Here is an 18,679-nt window from a genome sequence, read left to right on the forward strand (position 1 = left end):
AAAAACCAGCTCCATTGTATGCTGATGGAATGGGGTTAACATAATCGATCTAAAAGTGAATTATTACGGTCGATGGTTAAAAAAAATCGAAATGCAGTTATTACAGTATATGCCACACCAGTGCTCACATAATTCTGTCCAATCAAATGATTTACTTATTATGAAGTATGGTCAATATTGAAACAAAAGCCCCATAACATACTGCTCATAGAGAGGGCATTGAAAAAAAGTATTATCGTCTCCAACAAAGCATGTTTCCATCGATAAAAAAACATGTAGGCCTGCAATAGTCGGATAGGAATACTTTGTCATAGAAGATTCACCAAAAACAATACCTTAAAGTGCCTGACACTGTTTCTGTCAGCGGCTTCGAAAATGACCACAGAGATGAAATTACTACCAATTAATCTGCCTAAACTCATTTGTTAGGGAGAGGAAATCTACCTTCGTTTCATTTTAATTTCCCTTTTTATGAATGAAAGAAAAAACAGACAATGGGTAATCTGGAAACCCGGTATTGAATACTACGCGCGAAAATACCGATCTACGCGACTTATGTTAAGTACTTTACAATTAAGACGCGTCGAAGGGAGGAGAAAAGGAAAGAAGACGGAAATATAAATATACCTTTTGCTGTCTGGTATAATGAGTACAGACTGATTCGAATTGGGAGCTGTTGTGTGGTTATTTCGAGACGGAAGCATGCTAAACAACAGGAGATTCATGCTTTGACATTGCAACGCACCTGACGCATTGCATACCCCTACTGAAAAGGCTTTCCTTACTTTTTGGACGCCCTTTCGTATAGGCCGCCATAAATGACGATGCTATGAAATCGGATTCATCTGTAATTCTCGAGAGCGCGCCAAAATTACAGAAGAGAATGGAATGCAAAGATATTGTCAACATTCGAGGGAAAATAGCACAACTAGACTCTCTGTTTCTCGACCTCGCCATGTTTTGGCGAGGAAAAATGGTATTGATAGTTACAATTCTTAAGAAAAAATCCCAACAGCCATCCATACCTTCGTCATCATGGCAATATGCTTCATCAGTTCCATTGATGCATTGTGGAATCAAGTCACATACCAAGGCTGAACGGAGACACTTGCCATCACCACAGGTAAACTCATCACCTGAACAAGTGGCTGGAGGGGCTATCAAATGAAAATCAACAGTGATTTTAATATCATGGTTGGTGTGCAATTGAGCTCGAAACTGTATATCTATAACTTTTAGTTTCATACATTACCGGTATTGTTGGAGCAATTTAACAAAATACGAGTATATAAGTCCGACCCCTTTATGTGGGACGACTCTGAAATGATCTCAGTTTTGTTTTAAAATCATTTGAAAGATCGTGGTCAGAGGAAAAAGCTGCAAAGATTACATTCTTTCAATCGCAAAAGACAAATAGTTTTGTGGGGCCGACTATAGTGAACAACTAAACCCATATGTCCGACGAGATCCACCACTGATTTCTAGGCAAGCCTCCTCCGTTTTGTTACTTCATTTTCTTTCTTAGCTTAGTCGCACATTAAATTTTGATCGTGTCAAATTGCTATTTTTGTGAAAATTCAGTCCCTGAATTTTCTTTCTGAATGTTTGCATGAAAAGTTTGTAAATATTTGACTTTTAATGTTTTTTTTTGCATTTTGTTGACGGAATACATAATCTATTACTCTTATTGATGACATTCTTGTAATGGTGGTTCATGACATGGTGAACATTCCGAAGCCTGAAATAATATGTAAAATGATATGGGGTTGAGTTTTGGATACGGTGCACGTTTTTGACAAACATAGGAGCGAGGGATTCGAGCGAGCTAAGTAGAAACCCATTATATTAAGATAAAACGATTTGTCATAAATTTGAATATCATCAGAAAGTAAAATTGGCTAGATATTAAAGGAAATTCAATGAAAGCTATGTTGAAAAACATGACCAAATATAATTTGCCAGAGTACAGTACTTACGGCAATCGCGTTCATCGTCTCCTCCAAAACAGTCTTCTTCACCATTGCATACAAGGTCTTTGGATAGGCACTGGAACGAGGCACATTGGAATAGTCTTCCTGGGCACTCTGCAGAAACAAGAAGAAAAAAAACAGAAAGATATTTTAAAATGTTGTTTTAGATAAGTTGTTGGATTGCGAATCAAGAAGTATTGATTGATATGCCGTTATGACACCAATGCAATTCGCCAAACCATAAATCTACATTTGTCACTTGCCACTTAGGTGTGGTTGGGTATGCCTACTTGCGGGAAGGATTTGCTTCAATGATGCTTACGTTGTCATTGGTTGAGTATATAGCTCGACCAGCTTCATACATACAAAGACCAGCATAATAGTGGATAGGGGGCGCCATATGATATTGTCATCTATTGACAATTATTGTGTAATATATAACTGGTAGTGGTATTGTTATTATTGCGATTGTTTGTTTTGCTATTGCCACCATTGTCGGTGAGGATAATTCATTTTCCCTTGATTTTCACATTTTGTGCAGCAGCATATTGGAGAAGATCGTCTCCCACGCCCTTTAGATGGACCAACATCTCAGGAAGACACCGCCTATGCGTGTCACTCATCTGATATTAATACTTTCATGAATAATTAAGCTAATCCAAGATTATTGAGTCATTCTTTATTTTAGGGCACATGGACAAGACGTGGATCCCCATAAAACTAGTGACGGCTAACTGATAAGAAATGTATGCAACGATACGAAAATAATAATACGAAAATAACACTTTTTTTTTAAATAGGGCGACGCACATCTTGGAAGAAAATATTGAGATTAGAATGTATGCTAAAAGTTAACTTAACTCTTCCATTAGAATTAAAATGTTTTATGTTTAGACCTTCACCCGCCATCCTCCCTTCCATAGATACGTTAACCCCCCTCCCGTATTTACCATCTCGTTTCTCGGTTAATAAAGTCATGTTTAATATATAACATCCTACCTTTGCGCATGCGTACTTACTAGGGCAATTTTGTTCATCAGATTTATCTGCACAGGTGTCATTACCATCACATCTATCCCAGTAAGGAATGCATCTACCATCACCGCATTGAAATTGCCAACTCTCACATTCTGAAAACACAAAGTAGAAAAAATATAATGCAGTAATCAGGAATGATTGACTTTGGCTCTATATTGAAAATTGTCTACAGCAGGTCTTAAAAATCTTCCTTTCTTTATGGACCTGCAAGGAGAGTGACGCCACTACCCTTATCTTTTCTTTTGTGAACTACTTTTATGTTATACTTTTATACTAGTACATCTTGACATCTAATCAAGCAATCTTATCTAATCTTTTTAGTTTTTGTCTACTGAGTCTCAGTTTGTAGTCAGAAGATCATTTCAATTGGTTTATTGAGTCAGATATCTGGGTTAACTCCCACGTTTGATGTAGTTGATTTGGAATAGATGCGTGATTATCATCGATTTGTTGTTGGTTTTCTATTTGTGATTTGCCCGGGTTCAGTAGTAAGCAAGGTCAATGAAATATATCGTATTCCGAAAGCAATTTTAAAGCTTTGGCAAAACCAAGGGGTCAGTATCATATATCAATTAGTACAAAAGTGAATTGATTCATTTTTCCATTCAGCCATTAGAATTCAAATTTGGCATTTTCAACCGTTAGAATTCAAATTTTGCTATCTAGCCAACTCTCTCCGTAATATATTTATCATTTTTATCTAAAATTTCAATTCGGGCACAAATTTACTAATGAGATATTACAACGCTACAGAAAAATATTACATTATGAATTTTCAACCAATGTAGATATTTAATTTTGCTAGGGCACCCAAAAAAAATAATTTTTTATGTTAAATCGATACATTTATCTTCTAAAACTCATGTTTAATTCAAATCCTTCATAAATTATGATAACCGTTTTCGGGCAAACACTCATATAATTAAGGAATGAGTTGGGATAGTGATGGGAGATTTACCATATCTAAAAATATATAGGCTTTAAGAATAAACTTTCTTTATTTAAGAATGGTAATATTAAAAAATATATTTTTGGAGCAATTTTTGAGTAGTTCTATACAAAATCCTGCGCCCGTTGCAGAAAGAGTTTTAATCAAACGCAACTCTAAATTTCAAACAATCAAAGACGTTGATTCTGGACCTGCGCTTGATATTTTGAGTTGTGATCAAACGCAACTCTTTTCTTCACAGCGTCCCATATCTAATATTTGGCCAGCTTTGAAAAATTAGGTATGCAGAAGACAAAGCTTTGAGAACGATTTTTCAATGGGGGGGGGGGGGGCTATTGTGTTGGTTTTGAATATAAAAAAAAATCACTCTAAATTGAAGATGATATGACCAAGGAAAAAATTTGATAAGCAGCCCCCCCCCCCCAAAAAAAAAAAAAAAAGTTTTCACTCCAAATTTAAGGTGATTTCTACTTTTTGGAAAACCTACCTGATTTCCAGGGGGTGCTGCCTATTGTGAATAACACACGCTGCACCCCCTGAAAGAAAAGGAAAAAAACAACAACAAAACTTACGACAGTTCATCTCATCTTCCCGTCCTGGGCAGTGTGGAAACCCGTCACAAACATTATGTTTATAGATACAGGTTCCATCCGGGCATTCCCATTGATCTTCACTATCACAGGCTATGGAGGTTGAGAGGTTGAGAGACGAAGAGATGGAGAGAGAGAGAGTGGGGGGGGGGGGGGGGGGTTAAATGGCCAAAAACAATCAGAATCTGCAGGTCATTAAAACTTCACTACATCTGGGGAGTGTTTCATCAACATTTTCATCCGACAAGTTGTCAGATCTGACATCTTTCTCTGATGTTGATTGGCTAAGAGGTACTGTTACTATGGTAACTGTCGGATAAAATGGGACTTGTCGGATAAAACGTCCGACAAGTCCTTTCATGAAACGCTCCCCTGATGTCGAATGTCAATGAATGTGTGACCACATGGTAAAATGATATCTAAACATGTTTTATACTGTCTGCATGCTCCTGAAAATAGCAGTTTATATTTCAATATGGAGAAGTTGAAATGAGACAATTGAAACGAAATATTTGAGTTCAGTCTGCATTTGGAGGAAATAATAGTAAAGTAGCAATTTATAAATGGAAAAGATAATCAGATTCTTGAGTATGTATAATAGGTATCAATTGATGAGTCTGTTAGTAGAAACATGCATAATTTTGCACTAAACAAAAATCGGAAGATTAATACAAAAACAGTAGAAGGAAAAGAAAGGGGATATTAAGCATTAAAAAATACAAACTACTTCGTGCTTATATTCATTTGGATGTTATTACTAAATTGATATTTGCACCCAATTGAACCTTTCATCTCGTCACTTTAATTCAATTCGTGTTAATAATACAGAAAGAGTTGTAATCAAACACGCAATCATATAAACTTGACTTTCAGTCAATCAGAAATGGGCATATCATGGCTTTTCGTAGATTTGCATTGGTTTCATTTAGTTAGGTTTATTACTAAACTATTTCTGCATCTTGATAGGAAAAAATGCAGAGATGGGATAAGGAAGACTATGAACTGGTAAATAACTTACAGCAATTTTGCCGTTCGTCTGCATAATCACCACAGTCGTTAAAGCCATCGCACATGAATACTTCTGTGATATTCTTTCCATTCGGACAAGTAAAGACTGTAAAAAAATAATTAATATTTTATCAATTCAAACGCTGTTATTTCTAATATAAATCAGTTACTTTTATAAACACATCTATTATTTGTCTTACGCTCATAGCATGCGTTATCAAGGTTAAAATGATAAAACAATTTGTGTGAGTAGGCCTATCCATAATAATGTATCAGGCCTATACAGCTGGTAGATGCAACAGTTTTTTTTGGATCGATTCATACTCCTAATGGAATGATTGGTCGAGAACCTACATCACGTGACCATGCAATAATTTTTATCTACCACACGGTTTTACTTATGACGTATATCTGCAATGACCGGTGGTAGCAAAGAGTCATTAGTTCCTAATCCAGAGTCATATCATCTATGAAATGATAAAACCTGTTTAATATTCAAGTAGCACATCATTGACAAAAATTTTTGTTGATGAAATTACCCATAATCGTTAAAAATACCCTTGACCAATTTCACAGGTGCTACAAACTTAGCGTCTGTGAGCAGTAGCACGCTCATGCCCTCATTTAGGAGTATTATTAATGTACTATTTACCACAGTATGCCTCATCGTCTGAACATCCCTGAGGACCATTGCAGATATACTGACGAGAGAGACAACGACCGTCTGAACACTTGTAGTACGATAGTGGAGGGTAGCAGGCTAGAAATGGTTGGAAGAAATTGAAAAGTACGATCTAATAGCAGAACATTATGAAAAAAAAGAAAATCCATATTTCATTGTTCGAAATGGACATAGAATGAAATACTCCGAAAATTTGCTTTGCCCAATTGATCGTGGGCTCGGCAGCCGCTGTTCAGCGCCAGATCGACAAGGCTCTATCCCTTTAATCGTTGAACGCCAAACAGGATAGCAGCAACTCCCTTCTTTTAACGTCTTTTGGTCTGACGCGGCCGAGGTTTGAACCCCCGACCTCCCGGTTGTGAGACGGACGCTCTACCAACTGAGCCAACACACCGGTATATGCAATGATATGTGACAAATAATTGAACTGCAGGTACTATTTTAAAGGCCATGCAGAATAAACAAACATCTGCAGAACAACCCCCCCCCAAAAAAATATAATTTCCTTCCATACGACCCGTCTTGTGAAGCTATGGGAAACTTTAAATTTACACCAACTTTCCGATTTTTAAAATTTCTATTTTGATATCGCCAGTTTTATTATTCGCAATTTATTCATGTCTATTTCTTGTTGAGCTGGACTTGGCATATTGAGTTTTAAATTTTGAATATGCAGCTCATTTATTTTGAATTCATTTGAACACCACATTAAATGCAATAGGAACAACTACATGACATGTATTTGTTACGGAATAAAAAAAATACACATTCGTAATTTGTGTTTCTTGTGTAGCATCGTTATCTAAAACTCATTTTTTATGTGAATCTATGCCAGGTTCAAGTCTGTTTTGACTCTTGCTTTGCAAAAAATGACTGTTTCCTTGCATTTTTTGCACAATGAGTCAATGAGAAAGGAAACTATTGCCTTCTCGCAAATAGCTAGTACTGAATCTGCTGATAAATGTTGTATTTATACCGGCACTCTGTTACGCCGGCATTAGTTACACAATGTATCACGCACTGTGTTCGTAGTGTGTAACACAATGTGAAATCATCTTCTTTCACAATTTGGTTGTAAAATCGGAGCGGGACCAGAGTTATCCGCATTATTCTGATGCTGCAATTATCCGCACAATAGCAGCATCGGGACCAGATTTTGACTTCGTGAACGCATTTCCAAAGTAATGCGGATAATTGCCATGGTGCGGTCACAAAAGGTCACCCTTTTCCAACACAACCCCATCGGAGGGGGCGTGTGCAGTTGCCATGACAATTATCCGCCTTTTTCAGGTCGGGCGCTCGTAAAAAAATAGTGCGTATTATTTTCGGAGTTTGTGAATGCAATTTTTATTGAATTATCCGCATTACTCTTAGGCGGATAATTGGAGGATGGGTTTGTGAAAGGGGTATATTTACAGTTTTTAATTGGAGTATTTTTATTTTAAATAATAGTAGTTAGAATTACATATACACGATACTGTGTGAACACTGTGGGAAGTCTACTGAGCAAACACAATGCGAACACACAAAGTGGCACAGTGTATTACCGGCAGGCATGGCTACCCATAGGTAAACCACAGACCATGGTATAGGTTAGATCGGTGTTAAGTATACTGAAAGACAGGCCTACCTACCACAACCTATCTCATCCGTTCCACTAGGACACTTTAAGTGGCCATCACATTGCTCTTCCTCTGAGTAACACTCTAAGGCGTATCGACAAGGTTCCGTATTTGGTGGACATTCGAAGTCAACTGAAAAAAATAAGAGGACGTGGTGAGGGTGTGTGAGATGGGTGTCATAAGATGTGTATTAACCTTTAAAGTCACGATCGGTAAATATCATCAGGAAGTAGAAAATTCCCTTTTTAAAACATTTTCATTCATTAAAAAAGCTGTTTAAACGATGAAAGAAGGGGACATAAAGACATATCATAGAGATAGATAGAGTGAGTCAGAAAAAATGTCCATTAATTGTTAACTTGTCTTGTCTGAAATGTGGACAATTGATTATTAATTTATTGATATATCCTGATATAGTTATTCTCCCCGCATATTTTGGTATCATTTTTTTGCATCTTGACTACGAGACATTTCCTATGTATCATCTGTACTTTATTATTTTAAAAATGTGATGTAACATGAACACAAAAATTTAACGATTACTTCTAGCCTGTACAAGGTTACTAGCAACTTCACTTGCATTTATATTTCTGTTTAAAAGGAAAAAGAAAGACGGTATACAGACGAAAGAAGAGGAAATATACAAGCTACAGTACACCATTGAGGAACATTTAAGTAAAAACTTAAATAAAAAATATAAAAAAAAGTTTCACAATTAAAAAAAAAAAAAAAAAAAAAAAAAAAAGTTTGACACCGGAGGGGGGGGGGCACTTGCATTGACGAGTGGATACCATGCGCGACCCCAAAAGCACGTAAAAAGGATGAATTTTTCAAGATAGGGCACGTTACGTACGTAACGTAATAAGGGTGTCAAAAACACTAAAATATTGAACAAAGCGTATCTAATTCGTTAGGAAAGCTACGTGTTTAGGGTCAAATTTGCGAGGGTATAACAAAGACTAAAATGTTTTTAAAAAGGATGTACTTTCAACACCACGTGTAAGAGTCCGATTTGCGCGAGGTGTGGAAGGTGGGCCGTACTAAACCCAATGATGTAGGTAAAGGTCAAATCGACGACCGAAGTCCGTGACATATAAAAATTAAAGTATCGCTGTACTTGTTTCGGGGTTCAATTAAGAGAATACTTGCTAAGGGTATTCTTTTGTTTCCAATACTTGTTAAGGGTAGAGTTTCACACGCCAATACTTGTTAAGGGGTGCATTTTTAGAATATGGAAAATACTTGTTTAGGGTGCTTTTCGAGATCCCATGATCGCGCATGGTATCCACTCGTCAATGGAAGTGCCCCCGGGTTTGACACACAACAACTAATTACCCATTTCATTCTTGACCACAGTCATTTTCGCCTCAAAACCACCATAATTAACATCAGCAAAGCTCCATGAACGTATCCATAATCCTGGTCCGGCACTCATTACGTCGGGAGGAAAGTCGTAGCCAGTAAATCTGGCAATGAACGTTCCAACGACGTCGGGCTCGGTCTCGCTTCCGAGATAGAGGTACTCCACCTCTGCAATTTGAAGTAGAAAGTGGTTATATCAGTGGGGTTTACTAATGAACCAGAAAACTTTAGAGGACACATCATGGCATGTTTGACAAAATTTGAGCAAACGAAGCAATCATGCAAAGATTTTGACCTTTTTAATATTTGTAAAATCAAAATCTACGTTTGAAAAATAGTTTTAACAGGATGTTCAGAAAATAACATCATAGCCTTTTCCTTTCCCCTTATTATTCTTGGTCGGGGATGTTTTTGGCCATGGCCTTCCAAGCTCCTAATCCTTCTGTGCGCCAGTGGGTTATGTTAAATCTATTTCTAATAATAATCTTAAAGGCAGTCCATGAACACGACTTTATCACAAATTGCCTTGCTATGCTTTCAAAATATGCATGTTAGTCATTCAATATTCCTTTCCGTAATTTGTGCAATTTCGCAATTTGTGTAAGTACAAATGATCTTACATTAAACACCAGTATACGCACCCGCACACACACACGCTCACACGGACCCACATTTTTATCTCCTGAACAATACGATTTTGAACATACGCGCGCACACACACACCCACCCACCAACTCTCCCCCACACACCCCTCGCACATTCATTAACAACGTCTCCCGCTACTCAAAAATACAACTTAAGAAGACTTTCTAAAGTTCTTACCGTCTTCCAATTTGAATTCAGAAAATGAGATTATAATCCTGCATCCCTCCGGTGCTATGAACACACGGCTTATCCCGTTTGGAAGCTCCACCTCCTCTGGATAGCATGGCGATGTAACATTCATGACGTCACCTTCTTTAAGGTAAATATATTCTGCATAGAAACGAAATATGTATATATATTGATTAAATTAGTTTGATATTTTTCGATTTTCTCCATCTAGCGGTTGCTTACATGACATAGTAACCCTAAAGAATTAAAACCCGACCCTTTGATCACATCTATGACCAATTATCAAATCCTGGATGCTTTATAAGGATACATAAAACTATCAATCATGACAAACTTAGACCCTGGATCTGGGTGCTTAATTATATAACACTTGCTATGATTACGGCATTACATTAACCGTTACAAATTACTGAATACATGACCATTGATATCCGCTGTTCATTCTTCAGTATTTTTCTTCCAGGTCCAATCCGATCTCTCATACATATACACACTCCCATTTACTTCCACACACGTTCACACACACTCGTACAAACGCTGCGTAGACGTTTTATTATTATAAGTCAATGTCATCAGCATAGTCTATAATCTCACCATCTTCTTTTGGAAGTCTGCAGCTTGGAATATCTGAAAAGAAAATTGAAAAGAACAAATACTTGATGGAAAGAAAAATGAGTATCACATCAGTACTGACTTACAGTGTTCAACCGGTCTTTCATTCATTATTACCTAGAGTCTAGCTTTATAAAGTTCATTGTGTCAAATTACACGATTGAGTTAAATAAATTCTCATATATATATATATATATATATATACATATATACATGTATATATCTTACCTTTGATTTCGTTGTTTTGTTGTATCGAAACTATAAATGGAAAATGGAAGAAAAAATAAGAAAAATAATCATATATATAGACTATTGTAGTTACGCGTAGAGCATTAGATCTGATGAAATATTTACGCGTTTAAGAGTAACATGAGAGTTGTTATAATAAGATAGTCACCAAATTCCATTTACCATTTATATTATCATCGTCGTCACCACTACCACCACCACCACGTGTGCAACCATCACGATTACCACTTTAACATTAATACTGTTATCGTACTCATCATCTAATCATAGTCGCTACAGTAAACATAAACGTCATTATAACAATTATCACCGTCATCATCATCATCATCATCATTACTAAACCCCTCTTAATCCTACCTTCTTGAATAGTGAGTGAGTTTAAATCCACCTTGATTCCTGCTTCGGCCCCTGCCTCCGTAGCGTGTTGATGAATCGTCTGTCAAAACAGATTACAGTCAAAGAAAAGCTAATTATGAATATTACTCGCTTAATTGTTGTGCTTTTAAATTTGAAGAATTTGGAAAGACAAAAAATATATAGCGTTCATTATCCATCAGAAAATATGGATTTGCTTACGAGAAAGTAAACAGGGATCAACAGCTTAACATCATGTCCAAAGGGCATCCTTACTATTAATACATACTTATTTCGAACTCTTAATCTCTGCATAACATAAATGTAATTAGACTTCATTATTATTTAAGCATCGGCATATATTAATATCAGGAAACTTTAAGTAAATTATTGACTTTTGACATACATATATTATAGATATTTTATATGTGAAAATACATAGAATACACATTTCTGAGGTTCCAATGATTTTAGATTCATTTAATTGTTCAGTGATTTTTTTTCAGATCGTGATATCTCGGTAAGGTAATAAGCGATATCAATTTCTAAATAAAAAAGTGATAAATGGGGTCATTTTGTATAATACGTAAAAGTGCATCAACACAATCAAAAAGTTTATTTTTCATTGGGATATAAATCATGTAAATCATCACCATAACAAAAAGCGGGTTTTGAAAGAGATACAAATAAAGAGCCCGGATAATAAGAACAAGAACGGGACGCTGTATAGTCCAGTATGGTCTTTAGAGTTTCGCTTTGAGATCTGCCGCTTAAGCAATCAAATAGAAAAAAAAGGCTATATAACTTACCATGTTAATGATATGTCTTATATGGTCTTTGGTCTTGATGAGATTATGTGAAGTGAATGGAAGAGCAATGAATTTACGCGGAATGTCTGTCAGAATTATCCTGAAGATAACAATCACACTACCTGACCTAAAAAGAAAAAAAAAACATAATGAAATAATAGTGAAAATATCACATCACTCCTCAATACCCATTTCCCAAATAAAGTCAGAAGAACAATAATCAAGTAATCAAAATGGGGGATAAGTGGCAGAGCGGTCGCCCTATGAACAGGAGTTTGTGGGTTCGATTCCCAACAGAGTCATACTAAACATAAAAATAGGACTTTCTACCTTCTTGCAAGGCCCTCAGTATGGACATAGATTGGAGAAGGGTAATAATAACGTATGATTTAATACAGGGCCCGCTGGTAGAATTTTTTTAACTGAAGTAGCTACCTTGGGTAAATAAAACGTTATTAAATATTAATGAATTATTTAAGCACAACTTTGGTCACCGAAATCTCAATAGTCGATAAATCGTAATTATTTCACAGCGGTTCAGAAAATTATAGAATGGAATTCTTCGAGTAGCTGAGGAAATCCCTCTTTAAATGCCAAGAAGTGTAAAAGGAATTGCATGAGCTTTTATGATAAACCAATGTAATCAATAAGAAAAGAAAACACAATGGCCCGAATTCACAAAGGTGGACTAAAGTTATACCGGAGTATAAAACGCGTCATTTGACGTCTTTTAATCCATGGACTAAAGTTAACACCGGGGTATAACTCAGCCATGGGTTAAATTTAACCCCGGGTGCTAAAGCTAACACATGGCTTAGTTAGTCCATCGTTTGTGAATAGCACGATGGACTACTTTATACCCGGGTATTATTTAACCCATGGCTAAAGTTAACCCCGGTATAACTTTAGTCCACCTTTGTGAATTCGGGCCATTGATTTTAACAATCAAACTTAGATATAATTTCAAATGGGCAGTCATGACAAAAATATGTGGTTGTCGACAGAGAAAAAAAGGTGTTATGTCCCTTTGACATCGCAACAAGACAAAAGGTCACGTTGCAACCCTCGGCATCGTCTTAAGATATTCCTCATCATTGCGTTATTTTTTAAATATACGTCTATAAATGATATTATTTTTTAAAATATCAAAAATAATTATCGAAGAATTATCTTACCGAAAGCTTTCAATTTGCGTTGAATTGTAACTGCTTGCAAGATCACTGTCCAAAAATATAATATCCATCTACGGGTACAATCAATGAAAGATCAATGTGAAGGTACATTGTTTTAATGGCCAATAGAAATCGATATGAATGGGTAATACATGTGATCAGGGGCGGCATCATGATATTTTTGATAGGTTAGGCAACACGACCTAAGCGTTGTGTCGTTTTCCTGAATTGATAGATATAGCTAAATAGAGAATTAATCGCTTGCTAATTTGCCAATTTCGAAATCGTAGAAAAGGGTGTAAAATTTATCAATAAACTTCATCAGGTCGTATTTGGACACTAAAATTATAATCTAATATTATACACCCTTTAAACGATATTATCATTTTTGTATGTGTATATTTGATTTATTAATCGTAGAAAAGAATCTATAATAGGCAAACGTAGATATCTACTTAAAGATGTAGTTCGTCGATGACGTCACAATTTTGAACTAACCCCGCGAAAATTGCAATCTCCTTCCAGAGACTGCAAACCTAAAGAATCCCAACTTTGAAGAGGTGGTACTCCTGTACTCCATACTGGGAAGTCATATTGGGGGATCCATTAAGTGGATTCATTTCGGTTGTTCTGTATTTATCATTGATGTTATGTCGTACTGGAGTTTCGGTTTAATTTTCATTTAATTTATTACATTAATGTTGATTTAAAAACAATTTCCGATGTTGCCTGCAGGCCCATGGTTAATGTTTTGGTCTTCTATGATCTCAAAGCATGTATTTTTTTCATAAAGTAGTTTATACATTCGGTCTGTTTTAAATCTCATTTCTATCTCGAGATGCAGTGAAGCATCCCTCTGCCCCTGGATTTTTTTTGCGCATGTCTGGTCGCTTATTGTTTACTCCATATTTCCACATTGCTAGCCCCACCGACCTACAAAATATGGATCTGCTGATAAAATGAAAAATAGTTTTCGTACGATCCGGTATTTCCTTTTCAGAGCATGAGTTTATTCCCTACTTTATGTTTCTCATAATTATGTAGAAAAATATTTTTATATGTCATTTATTGCCTGCAGTCATCAGAGAGCGATTGGCGCCCTCGCACTGTGAATAGGTTTAGGTCATTAAATCAAAAGGTGGCGTGCGGCATATGGCTGCCCTCTCATAAATAGTGCAACATGATCACCGTGATACAATCCAGGGTCTGACATTGTCTGAGGTAGTTTGATTAATCAGCTGTGTCCGCGAGCCCCTGGTAAGATGAAGAAGAAGCAACTGGAGAAAGATATAGAGCATGGCTATCTTCATACACCGAACCATGGAGGAATGCTGGAAGAATACAGTCTATAAAACACAAGACCACTGAAATATAGCTATGGACCCCCACAGAACAAACTAACGCAATCTGCATTCGACAGAAGTAGCTGGTCTTTAGTGTAAGAGCATGATATAAAAATGAGCTTTATTTTTCTTGAAAGCATTTTTCATTTTACGGTTATTGATTAAAGCTGTTCTGAAACTTTTGCGTCAAAATCCCATGGCTGATAAACGTTAAAATGTTAAAACAATAGGCGTGCAGATTCGATCGCTATTTGCTTGATGTTAAGATTATAAGCATCTTTAAGGTTAGGAACACATTTCATTTGTGATAATGGAGAGTCTTCCGATTGTGTGGCATAATTCATAACGCTTGCTCTTGTTTTTATTTTATAATGGAAAGGGATTCTGGGTAACTCTTTCGTGATATGATTAAGAAAAAAGATGCCTTGTAAAAGCAGTCCTTACGTTTTTACTTGCACCATGTACTGTTACATGCATGTCACCCGTGCGACACACACTCCACACTCTAAAAAATATTGGGTAAAAATGCTCCATGAGGGTAATGTGTAATGGTAATGGTAATGTGTCCAACCAACATTTGGCATTTCTTTTGAGCATTTTTATTTATCCAGTGTGATGAAAATTTTGCCCATTCTAAAGTAATTGCTGCCTATTTTTAACCTTACTGGACAATATGCTTCCCACATTTGGTAAAATACTGCCCCAAATTGGTTGGACACATAATTACCCTCCTGCTGGCAAAATTTACCCAATATTTTTTTACAGTGCACCAAGTTCTGAAAAAAAGATCTTCTAGATTGAAGGAAACAGACGAAACGTAAAACGAAGAAAAAAGGAACCCCACATGAACACTCATACTCTCATAAACACACACGCACACCGCACCCACACATACCTTCACACACACACACACACACACACACACACACACACGCACACACCTTCCCTCTCTTCCTAACAAGAATAGTTCCACCTGTCTGGATGGGACAATATACTTACCATTAATTTGAAGGCAGACTCCAACTCCTCATACTCAACTGAATGGCTCTCATTGAGTTCGGGAGTAAAATTTCTATTGAAAATCCGAAGAGAGCCATGTGCTGAGACACTGACTGTGACAAAAAAAAACATTGTATATGTCGATGTAATAAATCATTCGATTCAATTAGATTTCATTTCCACCATCATATCCGCGTTAAAAAATCTCTGGGAACAAAATAAACATATCATCAATTATAAAGTGTTTGAGATAATGTTTCTATCCTTAATGTATTGCGATCCGTAAATTATGTCCATCCCTCTGTAATGATATCCAGCCTTACAGAAAGTGCGGGAGGAGTCACCTTGAAAGAGCAGACTAGGTTAAATGTTCTTATTTGGAACTTTGAAATTTACTGTACATTGATATTAATGGCATTAGTGGTAGTGGTGATGTTGGACAAGGTAGTAGTGTACAAGAAGATGAAGAAGAAGAAGGAGAAGAAGAAGAAGAAGGAGAAGAAAAAGAAGAAGAAGGAGGAGGAGAAGAAGAAGAAGAAGAAGGAGGAGGAGGAGGAGAAGAAGAAGTAGTTATTTTTTACTTGAATTGCCGAAAATATTGCACTTTAAAAATGCGTTTGATTTCGTACAGAAGAAAAACTCTGAAGAAAAAATGGCCTCCATCAGTATGAAGAAAATAAAACCAAATAATTGTTATCAATTAAGTATCGCCTATATTAAAAAAAAAACAATTAGCTTTTGTTATGTAAAACAACTAGAGGTTCCCCAAAAAATTCTTATCCACAAATCTCTCACATTCCCACTCTCCTATTGATGATCGTTCATATTTTATTTACTTTCAAAAAGGTTTAAGTGGAATAATAATCATTACAATCGATTAAGCGGTCGTGGTCTGTGATATTTGTCAATAATATCTGATCCTCTGTTCTACCCCGATGAACAGTAATGTCATTAAAGAATATGTAAGCGGCCTGTTTGATTCATATTCTTTTTTTAATTACAGTGATAACCGGACGATTAATCTTAGCAGTTTATTGTGTTTAGCATTTTTATTGATTTCCGCACCATTCATCCAATTTTTATAGCATCGGAGAGTCCGTATTTCTATGACAAAAAGAAATGTGTGTTCATACCACATAATGAAAATGTCCGACACAGAAACAGGAGAAGCTATTTTATGTCAGATTGGTAGTAAGTCTTGATATGTTTGTAACTAATATTAGGTAGATAAAGTTCATGCAATGACTGATGTAATTTATTAATCACAATTTTATTAAAACATTATATAAAAACAATAATTGATTAGAAAAGGGAAGAAATGACAAGAGTATGAAAGAAAGAAACGGAGGTAGAAATAGAGAAATAGTAATAATAATAATGATAATGATATACAAAATTTATAAACCGCTTTATACAAAAGAAAATAAATTAGAAATGAATATACAAGGTATCTAGGGAAAAGAACGGCGAATAATACGAAAGGGTGAGCATCGTAAGTGAGAAAGAAAGAGAGATAGAGAAACAAGAATCAGAGGTGGAGAGATAAAGAAAGAAAGGGAAAGTTCGAAGAGATAAAAAATGGATATGGAAGACAGAATAAGACAAGGGGATAAGAAAGAAGGACTGAGTTAGAGAGAAACAATAAACAGTAGGAATTAAAAGAGCAAGGACGGGGGCAGGAAGGAAGGGGAAGTGAGTGAGGGAATGAATAGACATGAGAAGAGAACTAAACACTTGACACGAAAAAACAAATGAAATAGATGAATCATATAACCGTCTTTCGAAGAAAATGGAAGAAGTGAATGCAGAAATCCTTACCTATGTCGTTATATTGTGAATCTGAGGATCTACCTAAAATGAAAAAAGAAAAATTTCAAAATGTTAGCCTCAGTTAAAAAAAACTCAGACATTACCTAACAAGGTAGACTTAAAAATCAAATTGACAATTAGAGCTGACGAACTAAGGGGATTAGGCCCTAAATATCACTAAAATTGTGTAATAAGACACTATTTAAAAAATGTTTAATCCAAATTAATGTCTGAGGGATTCTTAATTTGCCATTCGCAAAAACGGAGATCGTGACTTATAGTATCCATAGTGAAATGGTCATTTCCGATTGAAACCGAAATATTGTGTCAAACAAAATAAACACCTCCACCCCCAAATTATGCCAAGCTCAACGATACTCCTTTCATATATTTCGAGAAGTCCTGTCAAATATTTATATATCTCTTCTGTTCATGGTGTGATTTTGACTATTGCTGTGTATATGTATTACTACAAAAGCCGTCGGCACCTGTGATGTCATTATGACGTTCATGGTAATAACTTAGAAAGGTCACTTTTTCAATTTTGAATACACGAACGTGCTTGTGGCTTGATATCAGTTTGTTGAGTGCAATGTTTTGAGTAAATCGAATAAATCTCCAAACATCAACAATTTTTTATTCAAGTAAATATCAAAAGTGCTATGCAAAAGTTCCATGGGACGAAGCCCTAAATCCCTTTTTCTATAATTTCTGGAAAGAAATATATTTTTTTTGTATATAGTTATGACAACGGAATCTGCAATCGAAAATTTAGATTTTGATTATAGGATTTCACTATTAATTTCATATTATTATTTACCTGCCTAAATATTGAAAAGTTATGGCAGGCTATTATTTTGCTAAAACTGTAATTAAATTTTACTACATACAATATGTAAGGGAAAGGCCCACAATCACTAGCGTACCTACGGGGGGGGGGCAGAGGGGGCAGACTGCCCCCCTGACGAGTCACAACCCATGCAAGGGACATAGCCCTGCCCCCCTGACGAGTCTTGAAGACCTTTTTTTTTTGCTTGTCAAATTTTTTGGCGGACGAGATCATTTATTTGTGGTTGCAGACTGTTTTTTTTTTTTGCTTGTCAAATTTTTGGGGGGACGAATTTGCTTCCCCCCCTGTGGAAAATCCTAGGTACGCCACTGCCCACAATAGGACATGTCATATTCTCGCCATCTAAAAAAATATTATAAGTGACTTCACGCATACATTTCTGATATACTCTCAGAAAATATATGAATTCTAATGTTGCTCATAGCAG

The 18,679-nt window shown here is 36.0% G+C and overlaps 1 protein-coding gene across 1 annotated transcript in view; it reads right to left on the minus strand.

Annotated features, from left to right (window-relative positions):
* The window catches only part of LOC129263770 (atrial natriuretic peptide-converting enzyme-like), a 40,291-nt gene that overhangs the window by 10,959 nt on the left and 10,653 nt on the right, over nucleotides 1–18,679 (minus strand). The window contains exons 3-18 of the mRNA XM_054901681.2: nucleotides 17,412–17,444; nucleotides 15,594–15,706; nucleotides 13,255–13,322; nucleotides 12,080–12,206; nucleotides 11,274–11,352; nucleotides 10,896–10,925; nucleotides 10,650–10,682; nucleotides 10,044–10,196; nucleotides 9,195–9,389; nucleotides 7,872–7,991; nucleotides 6,208–6,315; nucleotides 5,566–5,661; nucleotides 4,530–4,640; nucleotides 2,990–3,100; nucleotides 1,977–2,084; nucleotides 1,026–1,157 (exon numbers count right to left, since the gene is read on the minus strand). Coding sequence (XP_054757656.2) covers nucleotides 1,026–1,157; nucleotides 1,977–2,084; nucleotides 2,990–3,100; nucleotides 4,530–4,640; nucleotides 5,566–5,661; nucleotides 6,208–6,315; nucleotides 7,872–7,991; nucleotides 9,195–9,389; nucleotides 10,044–10,196; nucleotides 10,650–10,682; nucleotides 10,896–10,925; nucleotides 11,274–11,352; nucleotides 12,080–12,206; nucleotides 13,255–13,322; nucleotides 15,594–15,706; nucleotides 17,412–17,444 — 1,617 coding nt within the window. The remainder of the gene's footprint in view (nucleotides 1–1,025; nucleotides 1,158–1,976; nucleotides 2,085–2,989; nucleotides 3,101–4,529; nucleotides 4,641–5,565; nucleotides 5,662–6,207; nucleotides 6,316–7,871; nucleotides 7,992–9,194; nucleotides 9,390–10,043; nucleotides 10,197–10,649; nucleotides 10,683–10,895; nucleotides 10,926–11,273; nucleotides 11,353–12,079; nucleotides 12,207–13,254; nucleotides 13,323–15,593; nucleotides 15,707–17,411; nucleotides 17,445–18,679) is intronic.

This window comes from Lytechinus pictus, chromosome 1 (genome assembly GCF_037042905.1).
Source record: "Lytechinus pictus isolate F3 Inbred chromosome 1, Lp3.0, whole genome shotgun sequence".
NCBI classification, from domain to species: domain Eukaryota; kingdom Metazoa; phylum Echinodermata; class Echinoidea; order Temnopleuroida; family Toxopneustidae; genus Lytechinus; species Lytechinus pictus.